This window comes from Ochotona curzoniae, unplaced genomic scaffold, assembly GCF_017591425.1.
Source record: "Ochotona curzoniae isolate NIBS_2020 unplaced genomic scaffold, NIBS_Ocur_1.0 scaffold_3208, whole genome shotgun sequence".
Lineage (NCBI taxonomy): Eukaryota > Metazoa > Chordata > Mammalia > Lagomorpha > Ochotonidae > Ochotona > Ochotona curzoniae.
Genome location: NW_024467106.1, coordinates 46,390,443 through 46,417,006, shown reverse-complemented (window position 1 = coordinate 46,417,006; position 26,564 = coordinate 46,390,443). Strand labels below are relative to the sequence as shown.

The 26,564-nt window shown below is 39.8% G+C and overlaps 1 protein-coding gene across 2 annotated transcripts in view; it reads right to left on the bottom strand.

Annotated features, from left to right (window-relative positions):
- Positions 1-3,724: 3,724 nt before the first annotated feature.
- Positions 3,725-26,564, bottom strand: part of FREM1 (FRAS1 related extracellular matrix 1) — a 122,216-nt gene continuing 99,376 nt past the window's right edge. Inside the window, exons 27-36 of one of the 2 annotated variants that reach the window (XM_040962821.1) lie at positions 25,611-25,740; positions 22,730-22,802; positions 16,529-16,678; positions 14,786-15,024; positions 13,566-13,613; positions 13,153-13,317; positions 12,822-12,950; positions 12,001-12,116; positions 4,484-4,569; positions 3,725-3,924 (exon numbers count right to left, since the gene is read on the bottom strand). In XM_040962821.1, coding sequence (XP_040818755.1) covers positions 3,725-3,924; positions 4,484-4,569; positions 12,001-12,116; positions 12,822-12,950; positions 13,153-13,317; positions 13,566-13,613; positions 14,786-15,024; positions 16,529-16,678; positions 22,730-22,802; positions 25,611-25,740 — 1,336 coding nt within the window. Of the gene's footprint in view, positions 3,925-4,483; positions 4,570-12,000; positions 12,117-12,821; positions 12,951-13,152; positions 13,318-13,565; positions 13,614-14,785; positions 15,025-16,528; positions 16,679-22,729; positions 22,803-25,610; positions 25,741-26,564 lie in introns of those variants that run through there. The other variant, XM_040962822.1, reaches the window with a different exon arrangement.

The following is a 26,564-nucleotide window of genomic DNA, read 5'->3' as shown; positions in this document are numbered from 1 at the left end:
ACAAAGCCAATGCATGAGATTTCAAACCTCCAGTTTCCATTTTGATTCTGGAGACATGACATTTGGGAGAGCTACTGTAGACTCTGTGAACTCAGAAGGTGAGCACCACTTTCCTAGAAATATAACTCGAATCAGCCCTAACTGTTGGTATCTGTGTATGTTCCTCCCCAGTCCTGAAAAGGAGTAATGTAGTAACAGATTTCTGCTGTAACTTCCTCCCTGATTAAAAAAAAAAGTTTGAGGTTCAAAAAGTTACTATTAGAAAATTGCACATAAGCAATTCAGCTTTCATGCTTTGTTTTCCTATCCCATTCACTGTCATGTCTCCTGTATCTAGAACACTATGGGTATAGTTGGGACTTTCTTGTCCAAATTTGCTGATTGCATGGTAGCTGGATGCTACAGAACTGGATTAAGCAGTAAAGACAACACATGCTGTGAGGGCCGGTGTGGTAGTGCGGTGGGTGGGGTTGCCACTCTGTTTCCTATCCAGCTTCTTTTGCTAATGTGCCTGGGAAAGTAGCAGAAAATGGCCCAAGTACTTGCTCCTCTGTCACCTACAAGGGAGATCCTGATGGTCTTTGGCCTGGACCAACCTTGGCTGAATTCACAGCTGGAAACTCTCACTCTGTCCCTCTGCATTTCAAATAAATAGCATTCTTAAAAGAAAGACATATTTTCTTTCCTCTCTCTTTTTAATGATCCCTTAAGTAGGACCATTAAAACCTAATCACATAGGTCCCCCAGAAAAATATATAATATTAGAGACAAAAAAAAAATCAGTGACCCAGAACTAGGAAAGAATCTATTTTATTCATTTTGATACAACACAATTTACAGTACATTTCATATGCTGCTTTATTGCAGACATGAATTAGCACCAGTTTGCATTTTAAATGATACAGAATCATAGCATTAATGAAAAGATGTGCATATCTTTTTGGTTGTATTAAAAATAAACAAAAACTAATAAGCAAATAAATGTCACCTGGTTCATTTTACTATCCTTGGGAATACATGAAATGATTACCATGTGTGCTCAAAGTTTATTTTGAGCAACTACATGCTATGTGTTTGTTAAAGGCCCCAAACGAGAAGATTCTAAAAAGCTATACACTTGTTAAATGGACGAATGCTTTACATACGGGGGGACTTGTCCTGAGTTGGGATTCACATGTGAAAAGATCTGGAACACGTTCATTTTCCTCTTCCTGTTGCTCTCCCTCCTAGCAGCTTTAGTCTCCATCCCTTTCTACTCAACCCCTTCCCGTCTCACGTCTCTTCCCTCTGGTTGGCCTCCCACTCCTGTTCTACTCACCACTCCATTTCTTTCCTTTCCCATTCCTACCGATGCTTAAAGAGCAGCAGTGGGCACTCACAGCAGAGGAAGCTTTGATGATGACTTCTTTCCTTTGCCCCAATTCAAAGCAAATGACGAGAAAGCAAGCAAGCTCATGATGAATATTGCTTGGAATCAATCTTGCTTGAATTTCTATTCCTGATTTCTTTCAATAACTTTAGTTTTCCACTAGATTCACACTTCCATAACTAAAAATCATAATCATATCTAGATTTTCCAATTGTTATAAAAATCCAAACATTCCGTCTCTATGCTGACAGCTACAATTCCAGTTAAATATCATTTTCATTACAGAGATGGGTGGTAATCTTCCACATTGACCAGATTTTTAAAGTTGACACAGGTCCAGATTTCCAGTTTTGGGTACTATATGTAGTTTTAGAGTTCCAGTAGGACAGACTGGCTCTTGAATTCTTCACTCCCTGAAGTTTTACTTTCTCTCCTTGGCCTTAACCCTTTAGGTAAACAACTCTTGTTTTCATTATCCTGAATCACACCTTTCTCTACACTGTAGAATCCAGCACATCAGGTGGAAATTAAGTGGGGCTGACATGGAGGAGGTATTTGGCAGCTTTCAGGTGAGCACCAAAGATTGCTTCTGTCCCACACAAGACCTGCGCTTTATACTAACCCGTGGCACCTGACCCTGCAAATGTGTTTGACACAAGTAAGAGGCAGAACATCGAGTCTCTGCCCACCCTCTCTTCGCAATTTTTTCCCTATTAACCTTGGATAAATAGGAAGAATTGACATGAGTTCATCACATTTTTATAACCAGAGACTGGATCAACACTCTAGTAGTAATGTTAGTGTCTCTAACACTCAAGGCCTTATAGTAAGAGACCTTGTGCCCAAGTTCTGTTCTATTCGAAAGCCTCTTTTGGGACCGGTGTGGTAACTTTTCTGATTAATCCTCCACCTGCAAGTGCCAGCAACACACATGGGCACTGATTCGTGTCCTGGTTGCTCCACTTCCCATCAGCCATCTGCTTATGGCCTTGGAAAGCAGGGGAGGATGGCCCAAATTCCTGGGCTCCTGCACCTAGGTTGGAGACCTGAGAGAAGCTCCTGGCTCCTGAGTTCAGATCCACTGAGCTACAGCCACTGTGGTCATTTGGGGAGTGAACCAGCAGATGAAAGATCTTCTTCTCCCCATATCTCCTCCTCTTAGTAATCTGCCTTTCCAATAAGAATAAATCGTAAAAAAAGAAACACCTCATTCTAATTCTGAAGTTACACTGGTACTCATACAGCATGCTACATTGGGCACAGTTATAGTTTCAGTGATTATGAAAAGAGGAACATGCTGAAAAACATTTCAGAAAATAAAGCTATAAGTTCCTGTAATGCTACCTTGATTTCAGCAGGGAGTTCTGTGAAAGCTGCAATGTTCATCACTGCTAAAGACAAATGTTTCACTCAGCTGAGATTATAAATTAATAAGGCAGCCTTCCAACAGAGAACCTACTTAATATGGTGTTTTTGCAAATATTAAAGATTTCAAGGCTTAAAATGGCAGCAAACTCCTTTTTGACAATATAGGTTTCAAGGGCTCTGTTTTCAGTATTTGTATTTTTTCTATATTCATCAGCATAGTTCATGGGGATACTTCTGAGGAAACATTATTTTTCTTCCATGTGTTGGTTGTCATTAGCTACTCTTCATTCCAAACATCCTTGAGGAATGGGGATAATCAACACAGATAAAGAGATCCAGTTACTGCAAGTTTCTCTTGACTCTATGTTTGGAGAAACCCAATCTTGAGTTTCGGAATGGTTGGAAGTCACACCCATATTGGAAAAGGGGATCTCTTTCATGAGCAGTGATGCCTACATCCTTGAAGCACAGGGAGCCCCCTGAATTTTCACCTGCACTAGAGCTTGGCACATGAGTCTCCACCTGCAAATATGGCCCATCAAGATTTCCTTTCTACCACAGAGAATTCATCTTCGCATCCACACAAGCTCTAATCTCAGGTTTCACATTGAAAGGACAACAAAGAGACAAACCAACCTTAGCCGGTCAATGTTGGTTTAATGAACTAGTAAGGTCATACTCAAGAACCACAGAATTAGTGATTAGTGACACCTGAGATTTAGAGAGGGATGACAATGAGAATCTTCTAGGACAAGTAATTCTTACACTTCATAACACTGCAGACATTTCTTTTGAAAGATACCAAAATGCAAAAATTACATCTCATTTATCAACCTTCATGGAATAACTTGTGTCCCATTGTTATTGCATGAAATTGCAAGGATATACTCAGCCATTTATAACAATCTACTTCTTGTGAGCAATATTCACAAATCCTATAAATAAATAGGCAAGAAATCCTGGATGAGCACCTGTAGTCAGTTCTAGTTACAGTTTCCTGGAGCACACATAACTGTGGACTTTGCCCTTCCTACAGTCCTTTGGTTGCCATTTCCCTGGTCTGTGGACCAAAACACAATTCCTTCCAGGCTTAACACGCCGAGGGGGGCCTCTCCTCCAGGAGGTAAAGATGACAGGCTCACCACCAGCCCATTCCCAGTGGCCAGGATGCAGTTGGTCATTCAAACCTAAGGTGAACCCAAAGAATATTTCAAAAGATTTATTACACTACACATAAGCGCTATACCCAGTCTCCTAAGCTCAGTTATGACATTCAAATTACCAAGTACTAAAGCAAAGACTTTTTAACTGGGAATACTCTAAGACATATTTTAAAGAACATAGGCCTTTGGGGTCATACAGAGCTGAATTCATAATTCTAGCTCTATCACTTCCTGGGTGCACATCTCCGGGCAAGTTATTTCACCAGTCTTGAGGTTTAGCTTCTTTGTTTTGTGAAAGAATTAGAATACAATAGTGCATCTTGAAATGATCTGAGGATTTAAATAAGATAATGTCTGAAAAGCTCCTGGTATATTTAGGTCTCTAGTATTGGAAAGGCATTTGCGGTCTCTACTTAAGATCAATAAATAAAAATTGTAAAAAGAGAATGACAAGACTACTGAACTCCCTCCCCACTACTTGCCACTATCAAACCCAGTTACTTGATCTACTGAGCGAGACAGGGTAGAGGTGCCTACTCTTTCCTCCTCCTTGCCTCCCTCCTCCATGTGGATAAATACTTACCTATCCAGAAGGGCTTTCTTCCACTGAAGTCCCAGAGCCATCGCATGTGCTGCCTAGAGAATACAGTTACAAGGCTGCCCAAGTGCCTACATACAAACAAAAGAAAACAGGAATGTCAGCCATCAGGAGTTAACATTTCTGCTAATATGAAATGTGTAACACACACACACACACACTTTAAAGTATTTTTTAAAAGCCTGTGATAGAAAGAACATTCCAAGATTCTGTTCCTCTTTTTTACTTGAATGAGTGTCTGCAGAGTGAGGGGAGGCATGAAAGCAGGGAAATTGATCCTTTGTTGTACAGTAATGTCTAGGTTTTAGATGGTAGTTCCATAGGCTTTGAACATCCTTTTGGAAAATGAGTGGTAACTTCTTAATCAGTGTCAAAATGCTATTCCTCTCTTAAAAAGTTCTTTCTAATGACATAAACTTTGCAATTATTCCTTTAATTTGAGCAGTAAGATAATCCAGATTGATTATTCCCAATTACTTGAAGTCTTCATTTTGAATGTGATTCATTTACTCAAGCAACCTAAAAATTACATTTCATTATGCCAAATTAAATGAGCAAAACCCTATTGTCAAGTTTTCATATTTTCCATGGAAGTTAAGACACCTGTTCTTACAAACATATAAATTTCCTCACCAATTAATTTTTTTTTTTTGCAGCTGACAGAATGGTCTTCTAAGACTTACTTGATTGTGTCTAATTCCCTAACAGTGCTCATTAAAAGTTCTTAACAATGATTTAAGTTAAAAGCCAATAATTAAATTTTCTTTCTTAAAAAAAAACAACAGAAGTTTCAGAGACAAAACAGCTACATGGAGCTGATGCTGTGGAATGTCATCAGGTTAAGCTGCTGCTGGGATGGTAGCAACCCATTCTGTAGTGCCAATCTGAGTGCCAACTATTTCACTGCCCATCTAGCTTCTAGGAAATGTGCCTGGGAAGGCAACAGATATGGCTCCCATGATTGTGCCCCTGCCACCCGCATGAGAGACGCAAAGGGAGTTCCTGACTTTCAGCTTCAGCCTGGCCTAAACCTGGCTCTTCTAGACATTTGGGGAATGAATCAGAGGATAGATTTCTGTCTCTACCCATCTTGAAATTTTGCCTTACAAATAAGTAAAAAGAAACACATACTGCATGTATGTATCATAACATCACTTTGGAGCCCATAAATGCAACAGTATTATGTGTTAATTGAGTTAAAAAGAAAAAATTTTAAATATCAAAAAATGGGGCTTGTGGACATTGGCTCAACTGGCTAATTTTTTACCTGGAAGCATTGGCATGAATATAGGTGCCAGTTCATGCTTTGGCTGCTCCATTTCCAATCCAGCTCCCTGCTTGTGGAGTGGAAACACAGCAGAGGAAAGCCTAAAGGTTGAGGACCCCACACCCATGAGGGAGACGGAAAGGTGGCTCCTGGATTCAGATTGGCTCTACAGCAGCCATTGCGGCCATTTGGGGAGTAAATCAGCAGATTGGAGATCTTTCTCTCTGTCTCTCTCTGTACATCTGCTTTTCCAATAAAAATAATCTTTTAAAAAAATCAATAAAATTTTTTATTTTTGGGGAAAAATAAATTCTACTGTCTGCTGATACTCAATGAAGTATCACTTATTAACTGATTACTAATATCATCATCAATTATTGAATCGATCAGTGGAATTTATTTTGCCTGTATCTTTCCAAAATTCAGTTCCATTTCTTTGCTTTTCTGGGCTATCTAAGGTGAGAATAATGTGTTTTAATTCTTGTCCTGAACTTCCAATTCCTCTGCTGTACTATTTCCTCACTGAAGTTTTTCACCTTCACATCCTCAACTTCATTATGAGGAAGTTACAAGTTTTATTCAAAGATATTTAACAACATTCCAAGCCTGAAGATTTTTGAAATTACCTTTGAAGCTTTCTAAAACCCAGTTCATTTGCCCTAGTACAATTTGTTTTCATTTTGACTAAAGCAAAAAGTCCTATAGCACAAAATGGGAAAATAACTATGCCTCAGATAAAGTGTTAGAGCATAATTATTTACAAATGAAATATCAGAGCATTTGTATGTTGATTACTTTCTTACAATACTATTCATTTTCTTTTTGTTTGCATACATAAGAAATCTGGTGGATATTATCTGTGGAGATTTGTATATTAATAGAAATAAGAAATAAAGTACATAGGCCCATCATACAAACACAAATATCCTCATAGCTCTTAAATCTGAAGGCATTTGAGTATACAATTAAAGCAAAATGTAATATATATATTTATGTATGCATATATATGTTTTTTGGTCATAGAAATAAACATCTACTTCTTTGAAACTTTTGGAATATGAGTAGCTACATTTCAGAGCAGCTCTTTAGGGACAGACCAGCAGGGGTTCCAGACACTCCTGTGGCAAGACAAAACAGGTTCACAGATAAAGATCTAAAATAATAGAATTACCCAACGTACAAGGACTGCCATGGGAAATGAGTAGATGAGATTACAACATGCAAATGCAAGAGATGCTCAAGCTAAAAGTCTGGCTCCTTAAGGGTACAAAAATAATAAACACCAATGGTCAGGAAAGGAGATTGGTGATAAAAATGGAGTTAGTAATCTCAATAGGGACAAGGTATAAAGTGAAAGTCTAATATTCTTACATAAACATGGATGTTATAAACAATCCACTGAGAAGAACCTTCTGGTACGTGAAACAGTGAGGGAACTCCAGGAAACATAATCCAGAATCAAATAATTGTTCCTAAAATCAAATTACAAAACATACTGCCATGTGCATTCTAACCACAGATTCTAAGCTAGCTCCTAAAATGCCTAATGACAAGGCAAGATTACATGTTATAAAATGTTAAGCAGTAAATTTCACACCTTGGATATGGAAAGGAACTGACAATTCTCAGAGGAATATCCATTTTCAAGTCAATGGGATTAGAGAAAAGGCCAAAATGAACCAGAAAACCAATGATGGAGGGAAATAGAGTCTTGAAGGATGGGGGGAAAGTTCAGAAAGGGTGGAAGAGGACTTGGGATTCAGAGAACAATTGTACAGGGAAGCTGACCTAGTCACCAGAAGGAAGGTTTCTCTGAGAAACAAAGAGCTCACCCACAGAGAGCTCTGGTCATGTTTATTTTTCTTTGAATTTGCTGCTAGATTTTTTTTAACATTTGTAACTAGCATGACTGTAACTATTTTGTCTTTCTGAGATAAAATGTGTATTAAAGTATCATATAAATGTGATCATTTGGAATATTTATATTCAAGTAAAATTTTAGAGACTTTTTATGATACATAAAAATAAAACACCACACATATAACCTGGCACACCATCTGAAATATTATATAATAAATGCCTTTATTTCTAGACCAAATGATGACTACATAAGAATAAACTTTATTGTTTTATGACAAATACTTAATCATTTTCTAAATCATGTCCTCTTCAAAACAACTTCAACAGAGTAGTTCTATGCCTACCAATATTATCATATTGATCTGTTAAATATGGCAATCCCTTTGAATTAAAAGAAAATAGAACATTTTTAGGTATCATTTCACTTCCAAAATAGTTTATTCCAAAACAAAATGTCCTTCCATTTGCAGTATTTATAAGTTCCATTTGATAACTTACGTTCACATATTCAGTTATAGTGAACTTTTAAAATATGATTTTATTTATTTGAAAGGCAGAGAGGAGAAAGAGATCTTCCACCTGCTGGTTCACTACTCAAATGGCTGCAATGGCCAGGGCTGAGCCACACTGAAGCCAGGAATTTCTTCCGGGTTTTCCACATGGATGCAAGGGTGCAAGGTATTAGGCCATCCTCTGCTGCTTTCCCGGGCACATAAGCAGGGAGCTGGATAGGAAATGGACTAGCTAGGACTTGGCATCAATATGGGATGCCAGCATCATGGGCAGCATCTTTATCCACAATGCCACAACATGGTTTTGAGTTTTAGAGAACTTAACTGGACCTACAGTAATGCTAACTCAGTGAACACTACATTTTATCATTTGAGTTCAGCAATTTTCATTTTCTCAATAGAACTTTGTGGGATGGGAATAACGAAAGAAATCGAGGACAGGAGGATAAACTTGCACATACAATTCAGCATTTAATCCATACAATTTCTTTCTAATTAAAAATTTAAAACATAACATTCAGGACTTGCCATGTAGGCCAGGTGAATCTGGAAGCTTACAGTGCCTATTTCTCTTAGATATCTTGAAGAATGGGCAATCATTTAGTTATTAGCTTTTGAGAATATTATTGAAGGATAATGTTTAAAATATGACCTGGCCTACACATTTCCACTAAATGCTTTTTGTCTGAGCTAATCTGTAAAATTAGCATTTGATTATATTTTAGCTTTGCCCTGAATGGTTAGTCTGATTCAAACCCAAAGGAAACCTAGAATCCAATATTTAATTAAAATCTTCATATGTCTGCACTGAGATTCTAGCAGAATTACTACTACATAATTATGAAAACATACTTTAATTCAATAGACTATTAAAACAGATAGGCTTACCAATACAGCTATGATGAGAAACCCCCTCTACTTCAGGTATGCTCTTAGAAAGTATAAAAACATAGCTAAGTCCTATCTCTTTCATTTATTGTGTAGATATATGACCACTGACAAGTGATTTTGCTTCCTCGAGCCCCTACTTTTAGACCTATAAACTGTATATGATAATACCTGATCTCTTCCCAAGACGCATGTTAAAGAATTTCATGACATGTAAAGTGAAATATAAAATTACAGTAACATTGGCAAAGAGTGTAGATCTAGGTCAGGTTAGTGCATAGGCCACAGTGCTTCAAACCAAGCTGCAGATGAACTTAGGTCAACGGCATAATGAAGTAGTTAAACTTTTAACTTAATTTGGGGGTTTAACATGATTATTAGGATGAATGGATTGCACAATAATAATAGATATGTGAAGAACCTCATTATGAGGTGTCTGGCTACATACCAGTAAACTCAGCTGCAGAGAAATGGATCAGGAAAGAACAAACTTACAAAAAGATGTTGAGAGAGTGATGCAGGGTCATCATCAGGAGGGAACCAACAGTGTTATTGTCAGCTGTCATTATTTCTTTAGACTATTTTTGATATGAAAAGCTAGAATCCCATTATGTCAGTATAAAGAGCAGTCATTTTAAGATACACATGATGAGCTTACACCAACACCTGTGACTGGATGGAAAAACACCTGTTGATGCTTGTCGTCTTTATTTCCCTTATAACACTCAAGTTCAATCCAAGCTTAATTATAGACCAACAGACTTAGTTATACCATTATTTGAGACCATTAAGGAAAATGAACAAGGCTGCTTCCATACTGGAAGTAAGGAGCTTCATTCTTTGCCTTTCATCAAGAAATCTCAGCCGCAATTTAGTCCTGAAAACCTTGACTTGAGTATAACAGCATTTACTTTTTATATCAGTAGAGAAACTTGATAGCATGCTTCTGCTGCATACTGCACACCTCTCCTTGCTAGTCCTGACAGATTTTGATGCAACATCAAAAATATTTCCTGAAGAGGAAAAAAGACCAAGTACCAGTATTCCCACTCAAGTTTTCAATTTATTAAGTCATAGTTTAAATACAAATAGGATAGCTAATTATTTTTCATGAAGAAAGTTATATGTTTGCAACTACATTGAAGCGTGTATATTTGAACAATTATTATTAAGATTAAAAATTTTACTCTGTATTACCAACTTAGCAATAAAATCTTCAAGGTCACTGATAAACCCCTGTGGTCATTCTACTTATAGTGAGGGCATGATACACATCACTAACAAACAAGGTGGTTAACTTGACAAGTTTCTATGATTTACATAGAAAAAAATGAAAAGCTTTTAAATATTCAATCTAATGGTTTTTTGCAATTGTATTATATACCAATGTAAAAATCACTCAAAATAAGACCTAGCACACTACAATCTTGAATGTTGTCTTACTTGTGCTATTTTCTGTGCATTCTACATGTTTTCTGATGTTTCCCACATGTTTTTTTTATTTTTTAAGATTATCAGCATTTTTATCTGACTTTGATTATGTTATTAAACACTTTTGAGATTAATATACAAAACTTTCACACTTCTTTGGAGGTATAATGCAATACCATTTTTTAATTTGTCCCTAAATGATAGAGCAGTTTTTCTTTTTCATGTAAGTTGTAATCATATAATAATGTACTCTTTCATGTACAGCAAATTTCTCCCAATATTCAGTTTTTGATTCATCAACAATTTTCTGCATTGTTGGAGGACTTAGGAGCTCATTTCTCTTTTTTGCTTTTTAAAACATTTTACAAGAGAAAATGCATTCTGAAATTGATGATGATACCAAGTACTCCTACAAATCAATCGCATAAAGACCAATGACTCAAATGACTGTTATCAAGATACAGCTACTACAAAATGCTTTAATGTTTTCTTTGAACATGCTTTTATTCTTTTTGTTCATATGCCTACAATAGAATTGCCAGACAATTCTAAAGAGCACGCCACTTATTTTAACCAACATTACACCAAGATTCTACTTACTCCACATCCCCAACATTTGGTATTTTTCTTATAAAAATTTTAGCCATTTAAATGGGTATGAAGTGGTGGCTTTAACTTTTATTGACCTGATACTTAATGATGTTCCATTTACTTACTGATAAATTGTGTATCTTCACCTGGGAAAACCCCCAATTCATTTTCAATTTCATGAGTTACCTTTTTGTTAACAGTTTATTAGATTTTTGAGGGGAGGGGCATTTTCTGGATTCAAGATCTTTATCAAACATATACGGCTCATGAATAGCTTTTCCAGAATGTAGCTTGTTCCTTCATTTTCTTAATGGTATCTTCAGATGAGCATAACTTACAAAATCTAATAATACAAGATCTGATCAATATGAGTGACTTCGCTAGTCTTAGTTTCTAGCCACAGAGCATATTAGTCTAATTGCATTTTTTTATAACAACCATGTGGGAAGAAAGAAGAGTCAGGAATAGACAGCTTTAAAGTCTTAGACAAAATAAATTTTGCTGTCATTACCTGAACATGTGTCATCCTTCATTGAATGTTCTGGCACCTTGATCCTCTGTCTAACTTGTCTAGCTTTATAATGCCTCTCACACTGCTGGAGGCCTAATGCTAGTAGGCATTTTATTGCTATATATTTTCAAATCCATGGGCAAGAATGCCTATCACATAACAGCAACACAAAAGCATCAGAATGCACAATGCCAATAACTCAGAACAGCTCCTGTGACTTTCTCCAAAAGACTGATAAGTGGGTGAAGAGAGAAATATGAAGTTGGCACAGCTTTCACAGAAAAGAGCTAAGTCAAAACACATTATGAAATCCCTCAGTGCTTCAAAAAAACAAAGCTAGATTAAGCACCCAGTACATGAACAAATGAAATAGCCTTACAGTTCTCTGAGAACACAAAAAAAGAGCTGAAAAGAATCCCCAGTGTGAAATCAGGTTCCTTACTGTTTCCTGCAAGCCTGGGTCGCTGCATTCCAGGTCTCTTTCTGCCCTGTGACCAGTGTGTGACAGTAGCCTGAGTGATGGTGCCATCCAGCAGGGCAGGACTTGTCTTCCATCACCTGCAAAACAGTTGCTGTGTTCACCTTCTAACAGTTTATTCCCAGGATAATGAGCTCAGGAACATGGTCATCTCAATTCTCCATTTTGAGAAATGCAATGGCTTCCTACAGACCAGAATGCTGAAGTCAGAGTTTTCCAACACTATAGTAATCTAATCATGAAACAAAGTAAGTAGACATCCTCTTCAATTGTATTGACTTAACTAATACTTTGTCATTAATACTCTGTCATACTAACTCATTGTCAGGGGATGTGGTGTATCATTTAAGCTGTCACTTGGGATGCCAATATCCAGGTCAGAGTGTCTGCATTCAAGGCCTGACTCCACTTCTAATTCCAGGTTTTTTGCTAATGTTCACCCTGAAAGGCAGCTGTGATGGCTCAAACATTCAGGTACTCGCCTCCATGTGGGAGATCCAAATTGAGTTCCTGGCTCCTGGCTTTAGCCCAGCCTAGTACTAACTGCTGTGGGCATTCAGAAATGAATGAATCAGCAGATGGGAGATTGCTTGCTTGCTTGCTTGCTTGTTTTCTGCTTCTCTAAATAAATAAACTTAAAAAAATAACATTGGGGCATTTTTCACTTGCAGCTTTCCAGGTATAACAAGGGCAGGTAGAGATACATGATTGACTGTCATATAGCAGATCATTCTGTCTTTATTAGCTTATCACAGGAATGTTGGGTATAGTGGCCTGTGTTCTACCTTGGTCTGGGGGTTCCAGGCTTTCCAGGCAATCCCATTGCACTGGTAGAGTTTTTGGATGCTTTCTTCAAAATGGAAGAGTCCCTTTAAATCCAGAGTGCAGTTCTTTGGAAACGAAGGCAACAGCTCCTGTGGGAAAATAGAGGCAATTTGGCACTGACTTAGCCTAAGTGGATAACACACTTGTCTCCTCTGGGTCTTCATTTGTTGGGTAGCATTTGTGTTGGGTAAACTATCCTCAAACTTAGAGGCTATTTTGTGAATTAAGTTGTGTTTACGGCCCAGCACACAGCTTGTTATAAGGTGAATAGGAAAGAAAAGACTTCCCTACCTGTCTGGGGAAGTGTGAATCCGTTGTGGATTCGATCTTATCTGCCTGAGGCAGTTCTGTCACTTTGATTGTCCTTTGTGGCTGATTAATGTTGGATTCTTTGGTCTTCCCTTGGTGAGCTGGGGAACTGTCATCCTCCAGTTTCAAGGAAACCATCCCATGATACTTGAAGAAATCAACAAATAACAACAGTAAAGAAAAAAACTAACACCGAGATAACAAATAAAACTTTGTTGTAAAAATGAGCAACTCAAAAATTGTATCAAAACAAGATGATGAAAGGTTTCTGTTTTTCCTGACCACTCAATTCTGTAACACAGATTTTAAAGCAAAAGAGAAATATATAGGATATAATGCTTCCACTATTTCATATATGTAAATTCAAGAAATTTGGTACTTAGGACTATGCTTACTTGATAGATGATGTCTGTTCCATTTCTATAAACAGAAGATGGACGAACCTAAAACCAACAGAAGGCAAGAAATGAGGAACACTGGATTGAACAATAATGAGCAGTGGAGTAAAATCTTCTAATACAATCTTGTTAAAATGGCTGAAAATTTTTAAAGCATGATTCTTGGAATTTCAAGTTACCAGGCATGATCACAAACAAAATCAGTGTTGTGTTGATTCATACAGTCATAATACCAGTTTAGGGAACAAAACATTTTTAGTATAGTTATGGTGCACAGAGTCCAAGAAAACACACATACACAACACGCATGCACACACTCATGGAGAATGTGGCTGTTTAAAATGCTATTCTAATGAAGTCAAAACCATGGCTTCAAGCTCCAAGTGGGTCACGTGACTCTCACTGGTCTAGGATAACTAGTTATTCCTCACATGTTTTAATCACAAAATAAACCAAATCAGAAATACCATGGGGCCTAGCTGATGGCTCAGTAGCTAAAATCCTTGCATGCAAGTGCCAGAATCCCATAGGGACACCTGTTCAAGTCCCAGCTACTCCACTTGCCATCCAGCTCCCTGCTTGTGGCCTGGGAATGTATTAAAGGATAGGATGGCCCAAAGACTTGAGACCCTGAGCCCACACAGGAGACCTCAAAAGCTCCTGGCTCTTGGCTTCGACTTGGTTCAGCTCCCACCATTGTGACCACTACAGATAGGGCTAGTGCCATGCTGTAGTAGGTTGAGCCTCTGCTTACAGCACTGGCAACCCATATGGATGCCAGTTCAAGTCCAGGCTGCTTCACTTCTCGTCCAGCTCCCTGCTTATTGTCTGGAAAAGCAGCAGAGGATGGCCCAAGTGTTCGTGTCCCTACAATCATGTGGGAGACCCAGAAGATAATCCTGGCTCTTGGCTTTGGATTAGATCAGCTCTGACTATTGTGGTCATTTGGGAAGGGAACAGGCGGATGGAATATTTCTCTCCCCTCTTCTCTGTACCTCTTTCAAATAAAAATAATATAATTTTTTTTAAAAGAAAGTATGGTCAAGTCAGCAAGTGTCTACCACCTCAATCAGGATAGTTAGCAAGTGGCTCAGCATTAGGCACGCCATGACTTGGAACTGCACGGCTAAAACAGTGTTTCAGATTAGTTTTTGACATCTGTTGTTTCTTTTCTTGGGTATCCCACTCCCCCACTCCCAGCAGGATCCCATGCTTACTGCTTTTCCATTCTTCTGGGCCCTCAGCCTCCTTGGAGGAAGATGAGTGGCATCAAAGCCTCGCAGGCTGCCTCCCTTGGTGATGGCTTGCTGCTTGGGAGATGGAAGGCGTCCTCTTTGCAGATGAAAGGGACTAGCAGTGGTGGGAGATGATGATCCTGGGGGCAGCGGGGACCAGAAGCGTTTCTCCCATGCCTTGTGCTTGCTTTGGTTGAAAGAATGTGAGGGATAGCACTGTCCTGGGGGTATGCAAGGTGTCAGGCCATCAGTTGACTTTACACAGACAAGTAACTACACTGACACAGCTCCTAAAGCAGCTTGTCATTACACCTAGATGAATGGTTTTCTCAGCAAATGTTGCACCGCCCCCCCCCCGCCCCGCTGCTTTTTTCCCATTTGCCAGAAACTCTTTTACTCTTCATTGGTGCCCATCCCCCAAAGCTGTGTCCTTCTGCCTACAGGTTGACTATCAAGCCATGACAGTGATTTCACAATCTGCAAATAAAAACTCATGTGGTATGTTTCATCGGGGCATCAGCCTCACTTCCTTCATGTTTTGTAACCCTCAATAACCAGCTTTTTTCTCTGACCAATAAACTGTACTTTAGGTGGTCCTCCTGTCCCTGGTCTCCTTGAGGCTTCAGCTGGGATTTTTTAAAGAGAGGTCATTGAGTCAAATAACAAATACAGAAATCTGCATTCAAGTGTTAACAGAACAAATACGTAGTGAATGCACATAGCAGTTATGCTTGGAAATTTGGCCAATCAAGATTTCTGAGAAGACAAGGAAAATCACCTAAGGTCAGAGCATCACTTGGGAATTTCACATTTCACATAGGAAGTGTGCATTTCATGTTATTTTTGTTAACTTAATGTGACCAGAACATTCTACTGGAAAAGAAATAAAATACAGTGTGGAAAGATGTCAGAGAGGTGCTGTGGAAATACAGATATTATACAGCAAAGAGGACAATGCCCCCATCTTTTTTTATGAGGTGACAAGGAAGGGATGATAGATTCCAGCTAAGAAAATAATCCTGGGTCATTCAGCATGACAGTGTGAAAAATGAGAGTATAGGAGTGAGTCTTAACACAGGACACTTGTCAAATGCTAACCAGATTGGGAGTGACATGGGACTTGGAAGTAGGGAAAAAAACAGAACCAAGGACTTTGGTTCATTTTCATTTTGTTTAGTTCACAGGTTGTTCTTCAGCATATCTCATCCAGGATCTGTTTGGCTCTGCAACCCGAAGTCATTCATTAACATTCTCCAGATGCTCCCAATCCCCAAGCTAGCTGCATCTTTCATATCTGTTTTCCCCAAATTCCTTCCTTTCTTAGAATTTTCTTAGTTACACTGCAGTAGGGGATCTGACTTTAGGCACTGAGAGCTTTCTTTAACAGAGGAAGATAATTACAGGCCTGCAGACTCTGGGGGAGTTGAGGGGAATAATTGTCTGTAGATTCTCACCAACATTGTCTCCCCCTCGGTGAGAACTGCAAATGGGTAGGCAGCAAACAACCCTACTGACCTGTTGCTTTTCTCAAGCGCTAGTTCTTAGCAGGAAAACCACATGAGGCAGAAAACAGAATAAAGGACCTACATCATGACTGAGGTGGCTTTTTTGACAAGAAATTAAGCATTTTGATTAGAAGGTGTTATCAAGCATGTTGGCTGTTGAAAGCAAGTAGCTACAGCGCCAGGACCGCTCCTGATTTCAAGACGAGGATCAAAAGAATACCTCCTTTTGAGTCCAAAATTTTCACTGCAGCTTTTGTCTTTGTGCCAAGAACTGCATTCACGGGGGAGTTCAGAATTACTTCAAAGATCTCATCATCTTCCTCTAATCCGTCATAGGTAATTGCTATATTCCACATCTTAGTTGACATTCCTACAAGAAATAAACATTTTAATTACTCTTTAATTGCTATTTCAATCACCTAGGTGTCAGAGAAATATATTAATTAACATGTCGACAGCTAGACTGCGGTAGCCTGAGTGAGCTATTGTACTGCCACCAACTCACAGAAGTCCTGCTGTTCTTCCCAATAATAAGGAAAGGCCACATTTGTTCCTGGACAATGATGATTCCCTTTAAATGCAAACACTGTAACAAAAAAGTAAGTGGCATTATATATGCAAGGGGTAAAAAAATGGTGAGTAGATGAGATCAAAGAGTTCAATATTTTTTTTCCTACCCATCCGTTCTCTGAAGAATAAACAAGTACCACAATCTTAAAATCGTAGTGGTTTCAAAAAAAATCTTAAGATGTTGATGCAGTCAGGGATGATGATTGGATGGCACTTCATGCTATTCACGGAATCCTTGGAATGATTGATTTCTAGAGATAGCTGCTTTACGCGCTCAGATCCTTGTAGCCCACAAACACTCCTTCTGATAATGCAATAGGCAGAAGTCTATATCCTCCCAGGGAGAGTTTATGAACTGGGGCGGAGGGGTTTGGAGGAGGTTAGTGGTGGTCTAGATAGATGGTGACAATTTTCCCCCTTCTTTCTGTCTGCCTCGAGTCACAGAGTAACAATCAAGCTAGGTTCACAGTGGCTTTGTGAACTTAATGCAAAACCGTTTTAATGTTACAGACACTTCTCAGCCATCCTGCTGCCACCAAAGCCTGAGGCAAAGCAACCTCACCCCACAACACAGACATACATGAAACACTGAAGCTGTCTAATCCTGACCAACGCCAGTTGTCAATGAGAGAATGTCTCTCTGAGTTGATTCAGAAGAAAAAGTAGTAGTAGGAAAAAAGAAAGCACTGTTTAGTGGAAAATGAAAGTTCAAGTTGAAGGAGGGAAAAGATAGTTAACTTATGCTTTAACCTTATAGGGCTAAGCTTCCAAACTGTATGCTGACATTTACTTTTGGCTTATGTCAATGGTTCTACTTCCATAAATCTCCTATAGAAAGCTCTCTCACATTTTTCTCGCCTTTAAAAAAAGACCGCTCGGCTTTTTACACATTCCCTTGTGCAGATTTAGGCCTCTCCGTTGTGCCTATCCTTCCTAAAGATAGGTCCCGTATAGTTTGTAAGATCTAATCAAAGTCTTATCAATTCCCAGCAGTTATAATTCAAAGTAAAGATGAACCTGCTCACTTCTGTTACTTTTGGTTGCACTTAGATGCAAGAATTAGCTGTATTTGAAATGGCTTTGATTTTTCAAAAGTAGGCTGAGAACACACTTATTAAGCATTCAATATCAATTGGGTTCCTTGATCAATCATTTTGCAGTCTTTGCAAAAACAGACATTGAAACTTCTACTGTAAAATCATCTTTAATTCTCATCTCATGGATGGATGAATCAACTCATGAAAATATATATTTTGTAACAATTATGTGCTAAGCTTCGCAATAGGTACTATGGAAAATATCAGAAATGAATACAAGCCAAACCCTGACCTGAAGAGTTTAAAGCTTGTTAAAGGAGAAAAGACAAGCACAGAGCTGCCTCTAAGTCTCTTTGGGGGATGGGCTCCAGGACAACTCAGGATGCCAAAGACTGCAGTAGATGTTTAAATACCACATGTGAAATGAAGTATTTTCATATAAACCATGCTGTCCTCCCATACACTTTAAGTCATCCTCAGGTTACTTACAATAACCAATAGAATGTCCACGTTTTGAAAAATAATTGTTACCTTATACCGATTAAGGAATAATGACAGGTATGAGTTCAATATCGACATGATTTTGTTTCCCAGCATTTTCGATCCCTGTTAAATTGAATCAGTGGACGTGGAACCATGGCTAGGGTTAAATAACTTTTCAAAGCCATGTATGATGAGCTGCCAAGAGGTATAGGCTGGGGAGCTGTGATAAATGTATGTAGGCTCCAGAACTGGAAAGATTTGGACAAAGGAAATGAGAAAACAACATAAGCCAAGGCAGGACAGTAGCAAGGCAGAGGCCCTCAGCGTGGGAGGGAAAGAGGACACATCAGGGACAGCAGGCCATGGGCTGAATAGGTAGTTGCCATCCAAACTGCAAACAACCCAGTATACCAGCAGCCAGATTCAGACTTTAAACTGTGGATAAATGAGATGATTCTAGAACAGAGAAAGGGTACTTTAAAAGTGCATGTTACAGCAAAATGTGAGTGTTGACTAAGAACAGGCAGAAGGTGTGGAAGTTGTGAGACCACACAGGTAGCTGCTGCATGTGAATGTGACAGTAACCAATGGCAGAAAGCATATAAATAATGAATCTTTTAATATTTGGGAAATATCTCGAACTTTAGACTAAAATGTTGTGCATTATTTAAACAAACATTAAATACCAAACCAATAGCTCTCTTTAAAGGAAATTATAATACCCCTTCCACTACAAAAAAAAAAAAAAAGAAAATACTTAACTTTTGTGTTGGGCCTTATAAAGTAGAACTAGATGCCTAACAAAAAAAACCTCACTTTAGTGGTTTCTTACTTGTTTGTCTGCATTTCAACTGAGTTTCTATGCCCACCAGGTGAGTACATAGGACCAACTTTCCTTTAGCTTAATGAAATTGGAAAACTTCATTGTTTTTGTCTTTTCCCTTCCTCTTGCACTTGCAAGGTGTAAAGCATTTGTTAAATCCCTGAGATACAGGGGCATTTTTGGAAGGCTTGAACTGGCTCCCTGTTTCCACAAAACAAAAGGTGCTAAAAAGGAGAGAGAAAGGTGTCCCTTTATATCTAGCACAACCCACTTGGCAGAATCAGTGGCTTCCCCGGTGTTTTCCTGTAAAGTAGATTTCTCTACTGAAAGACATTTTCTCAATATTTTTTAGAAAATGCCACAGACAAGTTCCTCTGGAAAACATGATTGTTATCAATGCTGAAGTTTCAATGAAGAGCACAGCAAACCTTTCAAGAACACATATGACAAAGAAAAACAAGCATTTTTTTCCGAAGAGCATTTACACATCAATTCGAGATTGCATTCGCAGAATGCAGCCATGCTAGGGCTCAGTCACTGCCCGCTCCCTCCTAAATGTTCTCCAAAATTCATATCTCTTGCTATATTTAATTGCTCACAATATCCCCTCACCTGATCATAGAAGCTCTTGTTTAAGTTAAAGACATGGGCAGATTGTTCTGGGCAGGAGGGGCAGGGGCTAAAGGTGGTGCATGGCGTGGGGTGGGGTGGGGTGAGGTGGGGTGCGGTTCACCAAATCCAAAAGAGGCTAGGATTGACAAAATGCAGGTAAACCTGGACCTGGGGAAATGAAAAATTCACTAAAAGCAAAGCTACAGTTTAGGAAGTTATAAAATAATGAACATCCAAGTGCTTTTCGTTTTTTTTTTTAACTCACAAGACATGTTTGTGTTCTTTTTTAAAACGTCTATATACTCTCTAGGGTCAGAAGATGATTTAAAATCCCCAGAAGGCATTAGGATTTAACTCAGACCAGCATGTGAACTCCTGTAACAGGTGAGTACCTCTCACACCTAGTGAATCTCCAACAGGTAAATCTCAACTCCTCTCAGGTGATACATTCTAGTTCCTTAACAATCCAAACAGAAATCCTGGTGGGCTGCTCAAAACCTGCTGGAAGCCAGTTACTCCCGATTCACAGGTGGATTTCAAACAACAACCATGACCTACCACAGAGACTCTTGGACTCTCCAAAAAGGTGGAACAGGAGTGGACATCTAGCCTGGCAAATTAAGGCAGCCACGTCCCATAGTGGAGTCCCCTGGGTTCCAGTCCCAGCTCCACTCTGGATTCCAGGTTCCTGTTAGTGAACACATGTGCAGTAGCAGGTGACACCTCAAGTGACCGACTCACTGCCCCTCACATGGCAGACCCAGATTGAATTCTAAACTGCTTATTTCAACCGAACCCAACTTTAGCTTTTGTGGGAATTTAGAGTAAAACAGTGGATGAGAACTCTATCTTTAAAAAAATATAGTGGCAAGATTAGAACTACTTTACTGCAATGTTCAAACAACACCACACAATCCAAACACCTCCCTTGGCTAACATAAAAGGATTGACATGAAAAGCATAATGGGAATACTTCTTCCTGTAAATTGTAGTTGCCTGGGGAATCAACTTATCCCTGAGAGAGGGTTTGCACTTGCTCTTGACCTTCTGGCCTCCAAAGCTGAACAACAATAAATGTGTGTTTTTCAAGCTTCTCCTTCTGTGGTATTGCAGTGGTCAAACACCATGTGGTCAAGCTGCAGCAAGCCATTACCTTTTTATGTTACTGTCATGATGGTCAGTGTTGCTGTGGTGATTAGAGTCAGGTCATTTTCTCTTGCCCCCACCTGAAACTCTGGATCAGTAGTGGAAGAGAATTGGTTGTTTTTAGAGCCCAGGCCATATCCTCTGCAGGAAAACACACAGGGCCACAAGTCCTAGCTACTTCTCTGAGCCTCTTCCACTTGACTTTGGATAGGCGATCAGATGCACCTATCTCAGACCATAGGGAAAGAGAGAGAAACACACAGAGAGGTGAGGTAGAACTACTTGTACTATCCACACAAACCTGGGAAGAGAAGAAACTATCGGCTCAGCTATACACATGGTTCCCGAGAAATGTATCCATACATCTGTGCTACACATTCAGCCTGGAATTTCTTTCCTCCTCTTTTGCCTAAATATTGCCACCTCTTAGAAAATCTTCTGGAACTTCCCTTAGCTAGAACAATGGCTCCCCATTTGGCTCCTGATGTATTATTAATGAGTGTTTTCATGTTGGTATGGCCCATTTGACACAAGGATGAAACATCCTTTGGAGCAGTCATCATATGTTTGCATTCACTCTTGCATCTAGCCAAATATTCCCATAAATTAAAATTTCCTTGATTTCTATTTATGTGAAAAACTGTAGTGTGTGTATGTGTGTGACAGAGAGAGAGAGAGAGAGAGAGAGAGAGAGAGAGAAAGAGAGAGAGAGAGAGAGACACTCTGATTGTGTCTAACCACTGGTTTTCTTCCCAAATGTCCTCAATAGCTAGGTCTGGTCAAGTGCAAAACTGGGAGCCAAGAACTCAGTCCAGTTCTCCCACACGGATGATGGCAAACCAACTGTTTGAGCCATCACTTACTCCTGCCCACGGTTGTGTATGTGCAAGAAGCCGGAATTATGAGCAGAGCTGCAAACAAACTCAGACACTCTGGTAAAGCAAACAGGTATTCCAGGAGGAATCTTAACTGCCATAACAAACAGATATCACGACAAATGTAAAAACAGTAAACATTATTTAGGTTAAGACTAATTTCCCTGTGTCCATTGATGTGCAACAGCTGATTAAGCCACTGTCTGTAATGCTGCCATCCCATCTGATCACTATTTTGAGACTCAGCTGTTCCACTTTCCATCCAGCTGCTAGGGCACCTGAGGAAGAGGCAGGAAATGGTCCAAATGTGTGAGCCTCCCTGGGAGATCTGGACAAAGCTCCTGGTTTCTGGCTCTGGCACTGTCCAACCCTAGCCAGTGCTGCCATTTCGGGAGTGAACCAGTGGATGGAACATCTATCTCTCTCTGTAATGCTAACTTTCAGATAGGTAATTTTTAAGAAATAATTTCTACTGCAATTTCCCCGGGTAATCTATTCCCACTGGCATTTTTTTTTAGAAATATCCCTCAAGGACCCTTGCAAAGGAAACACTGTGAGAACTTCCATCCAACTCCAAGGCAATTACAGGACTAGATTTGTGCCAGTCCTGTAAGTAATTTTTGAAAAAGTTTTAATTGTTCTGGATTGCTTTGGATGCTTGCTTTGATATTTTATATTTGTTATTTGCTATGATTTTTCTTCTCATTGTAAATGAATCTCACTGTAATAAAATAAAAGTGAGGATAAATTCAACTGTTTTGGAGTGGGGCAGCATGAGCTCCTGAGGAGTCCCTGATGGCTGAAATTGTAGAGCACTCCGTCTTCTCCAGACTTGGTTACAAACACGCAAGGCAAGCTGTAGACACACAAGGTACCTGGGTCAAACTGGATCAGTTTAGACGGAGTCACGGTGAAATCTTTCCCAACTGCTGCTGACACCTGGTTGACCTTAAAGGGAAACAAATGTCTTTTTATTAAACTAAAGATAAATGTTCTGTAATAAAGAAACATCTATTCTGCAGCATACTAGACTAAACTCATGCACTTAAATCTGTTTTTAATATTATGTAGGTTTTTTTTTTTATTGGAATAAGCCATCTTAGAGTTCAGCTACGTGGCTGTCTCTTAAAGCTTACTGTCTGCCAGACTGACACCAAAGGAAAGGAAAGCTTTTTGCTTCTTTTACTGCCTCTTCTTTATACATGCTTCAGTTATTGGAGAAAGTTGCACTGGCTTTAAACAGTATTTTTCCCTTTGCTACAAAAGCACCCCTTGATTTTACTGCCATCTCTTTACCCCAGTATGGGTTTAAAGCTGTGCATCAAAGGAAAGGGAGTGACAGAGGTAAACAGGGAAAGAGGGAGGGAGCCCTCTTGACCCTTGGGGGTTGATCTGTCAGCCAGCACTGAAGGGTCCTGCAGGCTTTGGGGCACGGAAAGCCTTCAGACCAGATGAACTCAAACGAGTCTGGTCCATTTTCCTGTCTGGAAGAAACCATCACTCTTCCCCAACATGAATGAGAGCATTGTGGGATTGACAGCCCTGGTGGACAGCCACACAAAGGCAATCTACAAACAGATTCCCTGGCTCTTGGGGGCCATCAAGGAAGCTAAAAACCACATCACCCCAGTGTACAAAGGCTGTTGACTCCTCCTTGGCTCTGAACGCTGTACTGAAAACCAAAGGTGTGATTTGGGGACTCTGAAATTACAGCTTTAAATTCCCACTCTGAAGTGCCTAATGATGTGTTAAGCAGAGCCCCTGGTTGGTTTGAAAAGGAGGCAATCTAATGAGATAACCTTCTACAGCCATCCCAGGAATTGCTACATGAATGTCTCAGCTGGCCAGGGAAGTTGATTAAACACTTCTCAAAAAGGAAGAAACAACTTTAAAATTGGTCTTCCAGTAGCACTCAGACCCATCTCCACTACAAATCGAAGGCAGTGGAAGCATTTTGCTGAAGAAGGGTACTACCTCCCAGGCTTCCATTTGCTCTTTGTCTTCAATGCCAAGGCTCCCCCCTGAGCCACCTTGCATTGTGAAAAGGCAGCCCATTGTACACCTGTAGCCACCATATGCTGGGAGCTATATTTCCCTGCATGGGTCTTGCCTGTGCAATTACCTAGTATTTACCTCCACTGAGTTTACAGAATCCTATGTGGGAAAAAGAATGGTCTGGAGCAATGTATTCAGAGTAATAATCAGGAGAAGGTTTATGATTCAAACTGGGACACAAGGCTTTCTCTTTCCCTGTCAAGTGGCCAGTGAGCTGGTAGGTGGTATTCTAGCTCTAGTAATCCTGAAAGACTCAGGGACTATATTGGAAGAAGGCCTGCACACTCAGCATACACCCTCACAATGGGCATTCAGCTTAAGGAGACACAAGGTGCCATGTGCATTGTGTCTATTCTTCCTGGCTGGAAAGGTATATGGCAGTGGGGACCAAAACTGCAGACTACAGCATATGCTGCCTTCTAGGGAGGGCCAGAGGATTATTAGCAAATCACCCATAAGCAGTCTTCTGGAAAATCACACACAGTGTATCCAGCTTGCTGCTACTTTAATAACAATAGAATCTGGAGGCAGTGTACTGAGGGGAGAAAAGCCTCCATCCCCTGGAAAGATGTAGAATCAATACAGATACGGCTAAACTTGGGCACATGAGGTGTTGAGGGTGATTTGAATTCACTGCCATAATTGAGATTGGCAGAGATGCCATTTTTTTCCCAGAGGTTTACTCTGTGCCTCCTCCCCACTCCCTTTTTTAGATCAGACCAAGGAACAGAGTCAGGCTCATTCTCGTCCATTGATAACCAACTGCACAAGCTTCTCATGCTGTCCAGCTCTTGTATCCTAGCTTATACTCTTTGTCCAGGACATTGAAAAGGTACAGCACCTGACAAATCTAAAGTATCACCTGAACTTTGTATTCCTGGCAACCTAGATGAATATAAGCTCTGGTAACTTTACATGATGTGGATGACTCTGAACATAGGGTGAAGTCTTCTAATGGACTTCCCACGCTGAGCCCATGCAAAATGACTTGGGGTGCATACCAACAGAATGCCATCTAGGGACTGAAAACACTTGTCCTCCTGCAGCATGTCTTGCATACAATTTCTTGGGATCAAGCTGATGAAGTTGGATAGATTGTTCCTGTGAAATTAAGCTACACAACTGAAAGAGTATAAAACAAATGCCCAAATTTCAAAACTAAAATCAGCTTTAAAAATCCTATCTGTGGCCTGGCATGATGGCTCAGTGACTAAATTCTTGCCTTGCAAGTGCCAGGGTCCCATAAGGCCACTCACTGGCTCTTGTCTCAGCAGCTCCACGTTCCCTTCCAGCTCTTTGTTTGTGGCCTGGGAAAGCCGCAGCGGATGACACAAAGCCTTGGGACCCTGCACCTGCATGAGAAACCTGGAAGAAAAGCTTCTGGCTCCTCAACTCCAGCTATTGTGGCTCTCTGGGGAGTGAATCAGCAGATGGAAGATCTTTCTCTCTTCTCTCCACAAATCCAATCAGTCTTTCTAATAAAAATAAATATACATGTAAAAGAATTCCTATCTGGAAGTTAATGAGGCCAAATGAATGCCGAGGGAGATTAGGGACATTTTGTGCTTAGGACCCTCAGCTTCTAGTGATAACCTTACACTTGGAGATGTCCGTTTGGCACACTGAATATTTCTAAGAAAATAAAGGCACCAATGAACAATGAAAGTTTGAGCTTAGCAATGTGCAGTTTAGAGCTATTACCTTTACACTCACAAAGGCTGAGTCGATGGAATATCCTCTTCTGGTAATTTCCAAGGGCAACACACCCACATTCTCACAGACCTCGTATTCAGTCTGTGACCATTCAATATGAGACCACTTCAACTCCAATCTGTGAATAAAGGAAAAAAGAAAGGGAAACCCTAAGAAATGCATCGAGAGGCTCCGTGGGGCCAGGTGGGAGACGAAGCCCCAGGTGCACACCCTGGTAGCGAGTGTTGCTGATCAAGCTGCACTCGATAAAACTTCTTTACTCTTGTTTGATATCTTTCAGCTCACAAGGAGAATCTCTTAACATTAGCCTATTTGAGTCTTACAACAATGCTGTGAGGTAGACAGCCCATGTATTAGAAATTCATTTTACAAATGAATACACCAAGATTGTTGAAAGGTTCACAGTTATTAATGGGCTGACTCTAATATCTGATAGAAATTGTCTTTCATATACCTCATTTAGAGAAAAAATATTTTTGTTTTCAGTAAAGGAAACCTAACTTTGGGGGAGGTAAGCCACTAGTTTGAAGGCAAAAGGCTATGGTAAAGTTAGCAGGCAGCAGATAGGAGATTCAAGTTGCCCAACTGCCTCTGCCATAGCTCTCCTGGGTAGAATTCCTTCGTGACTGTTTGAGCTCCAGTGGAGGAACTCGCTTTTCCTTTCATCCTGAGAGGTTCCCATTTTCAGGGGAGAGGTCTGGAAGTGTCTCACCTAAGCACTTCTCTTGCATCATGTTCTGTTTTCTGACGCTGGGGCCTGACAAGATAGTGCCAGGTAAGACACAGTTCTACATGACTGTGGAAAACACCTCCAGGGCTTTGGTTTTCTTCCTCTCCTTTTATCCCAGAGTCCTGAAACTTGCCATTGCTACCTTTCTGTATATCTTTCTGTATTTCCAAAACTTCTAATCAGATTGAGACTTTTTCCTCTCAGCTTTTAAA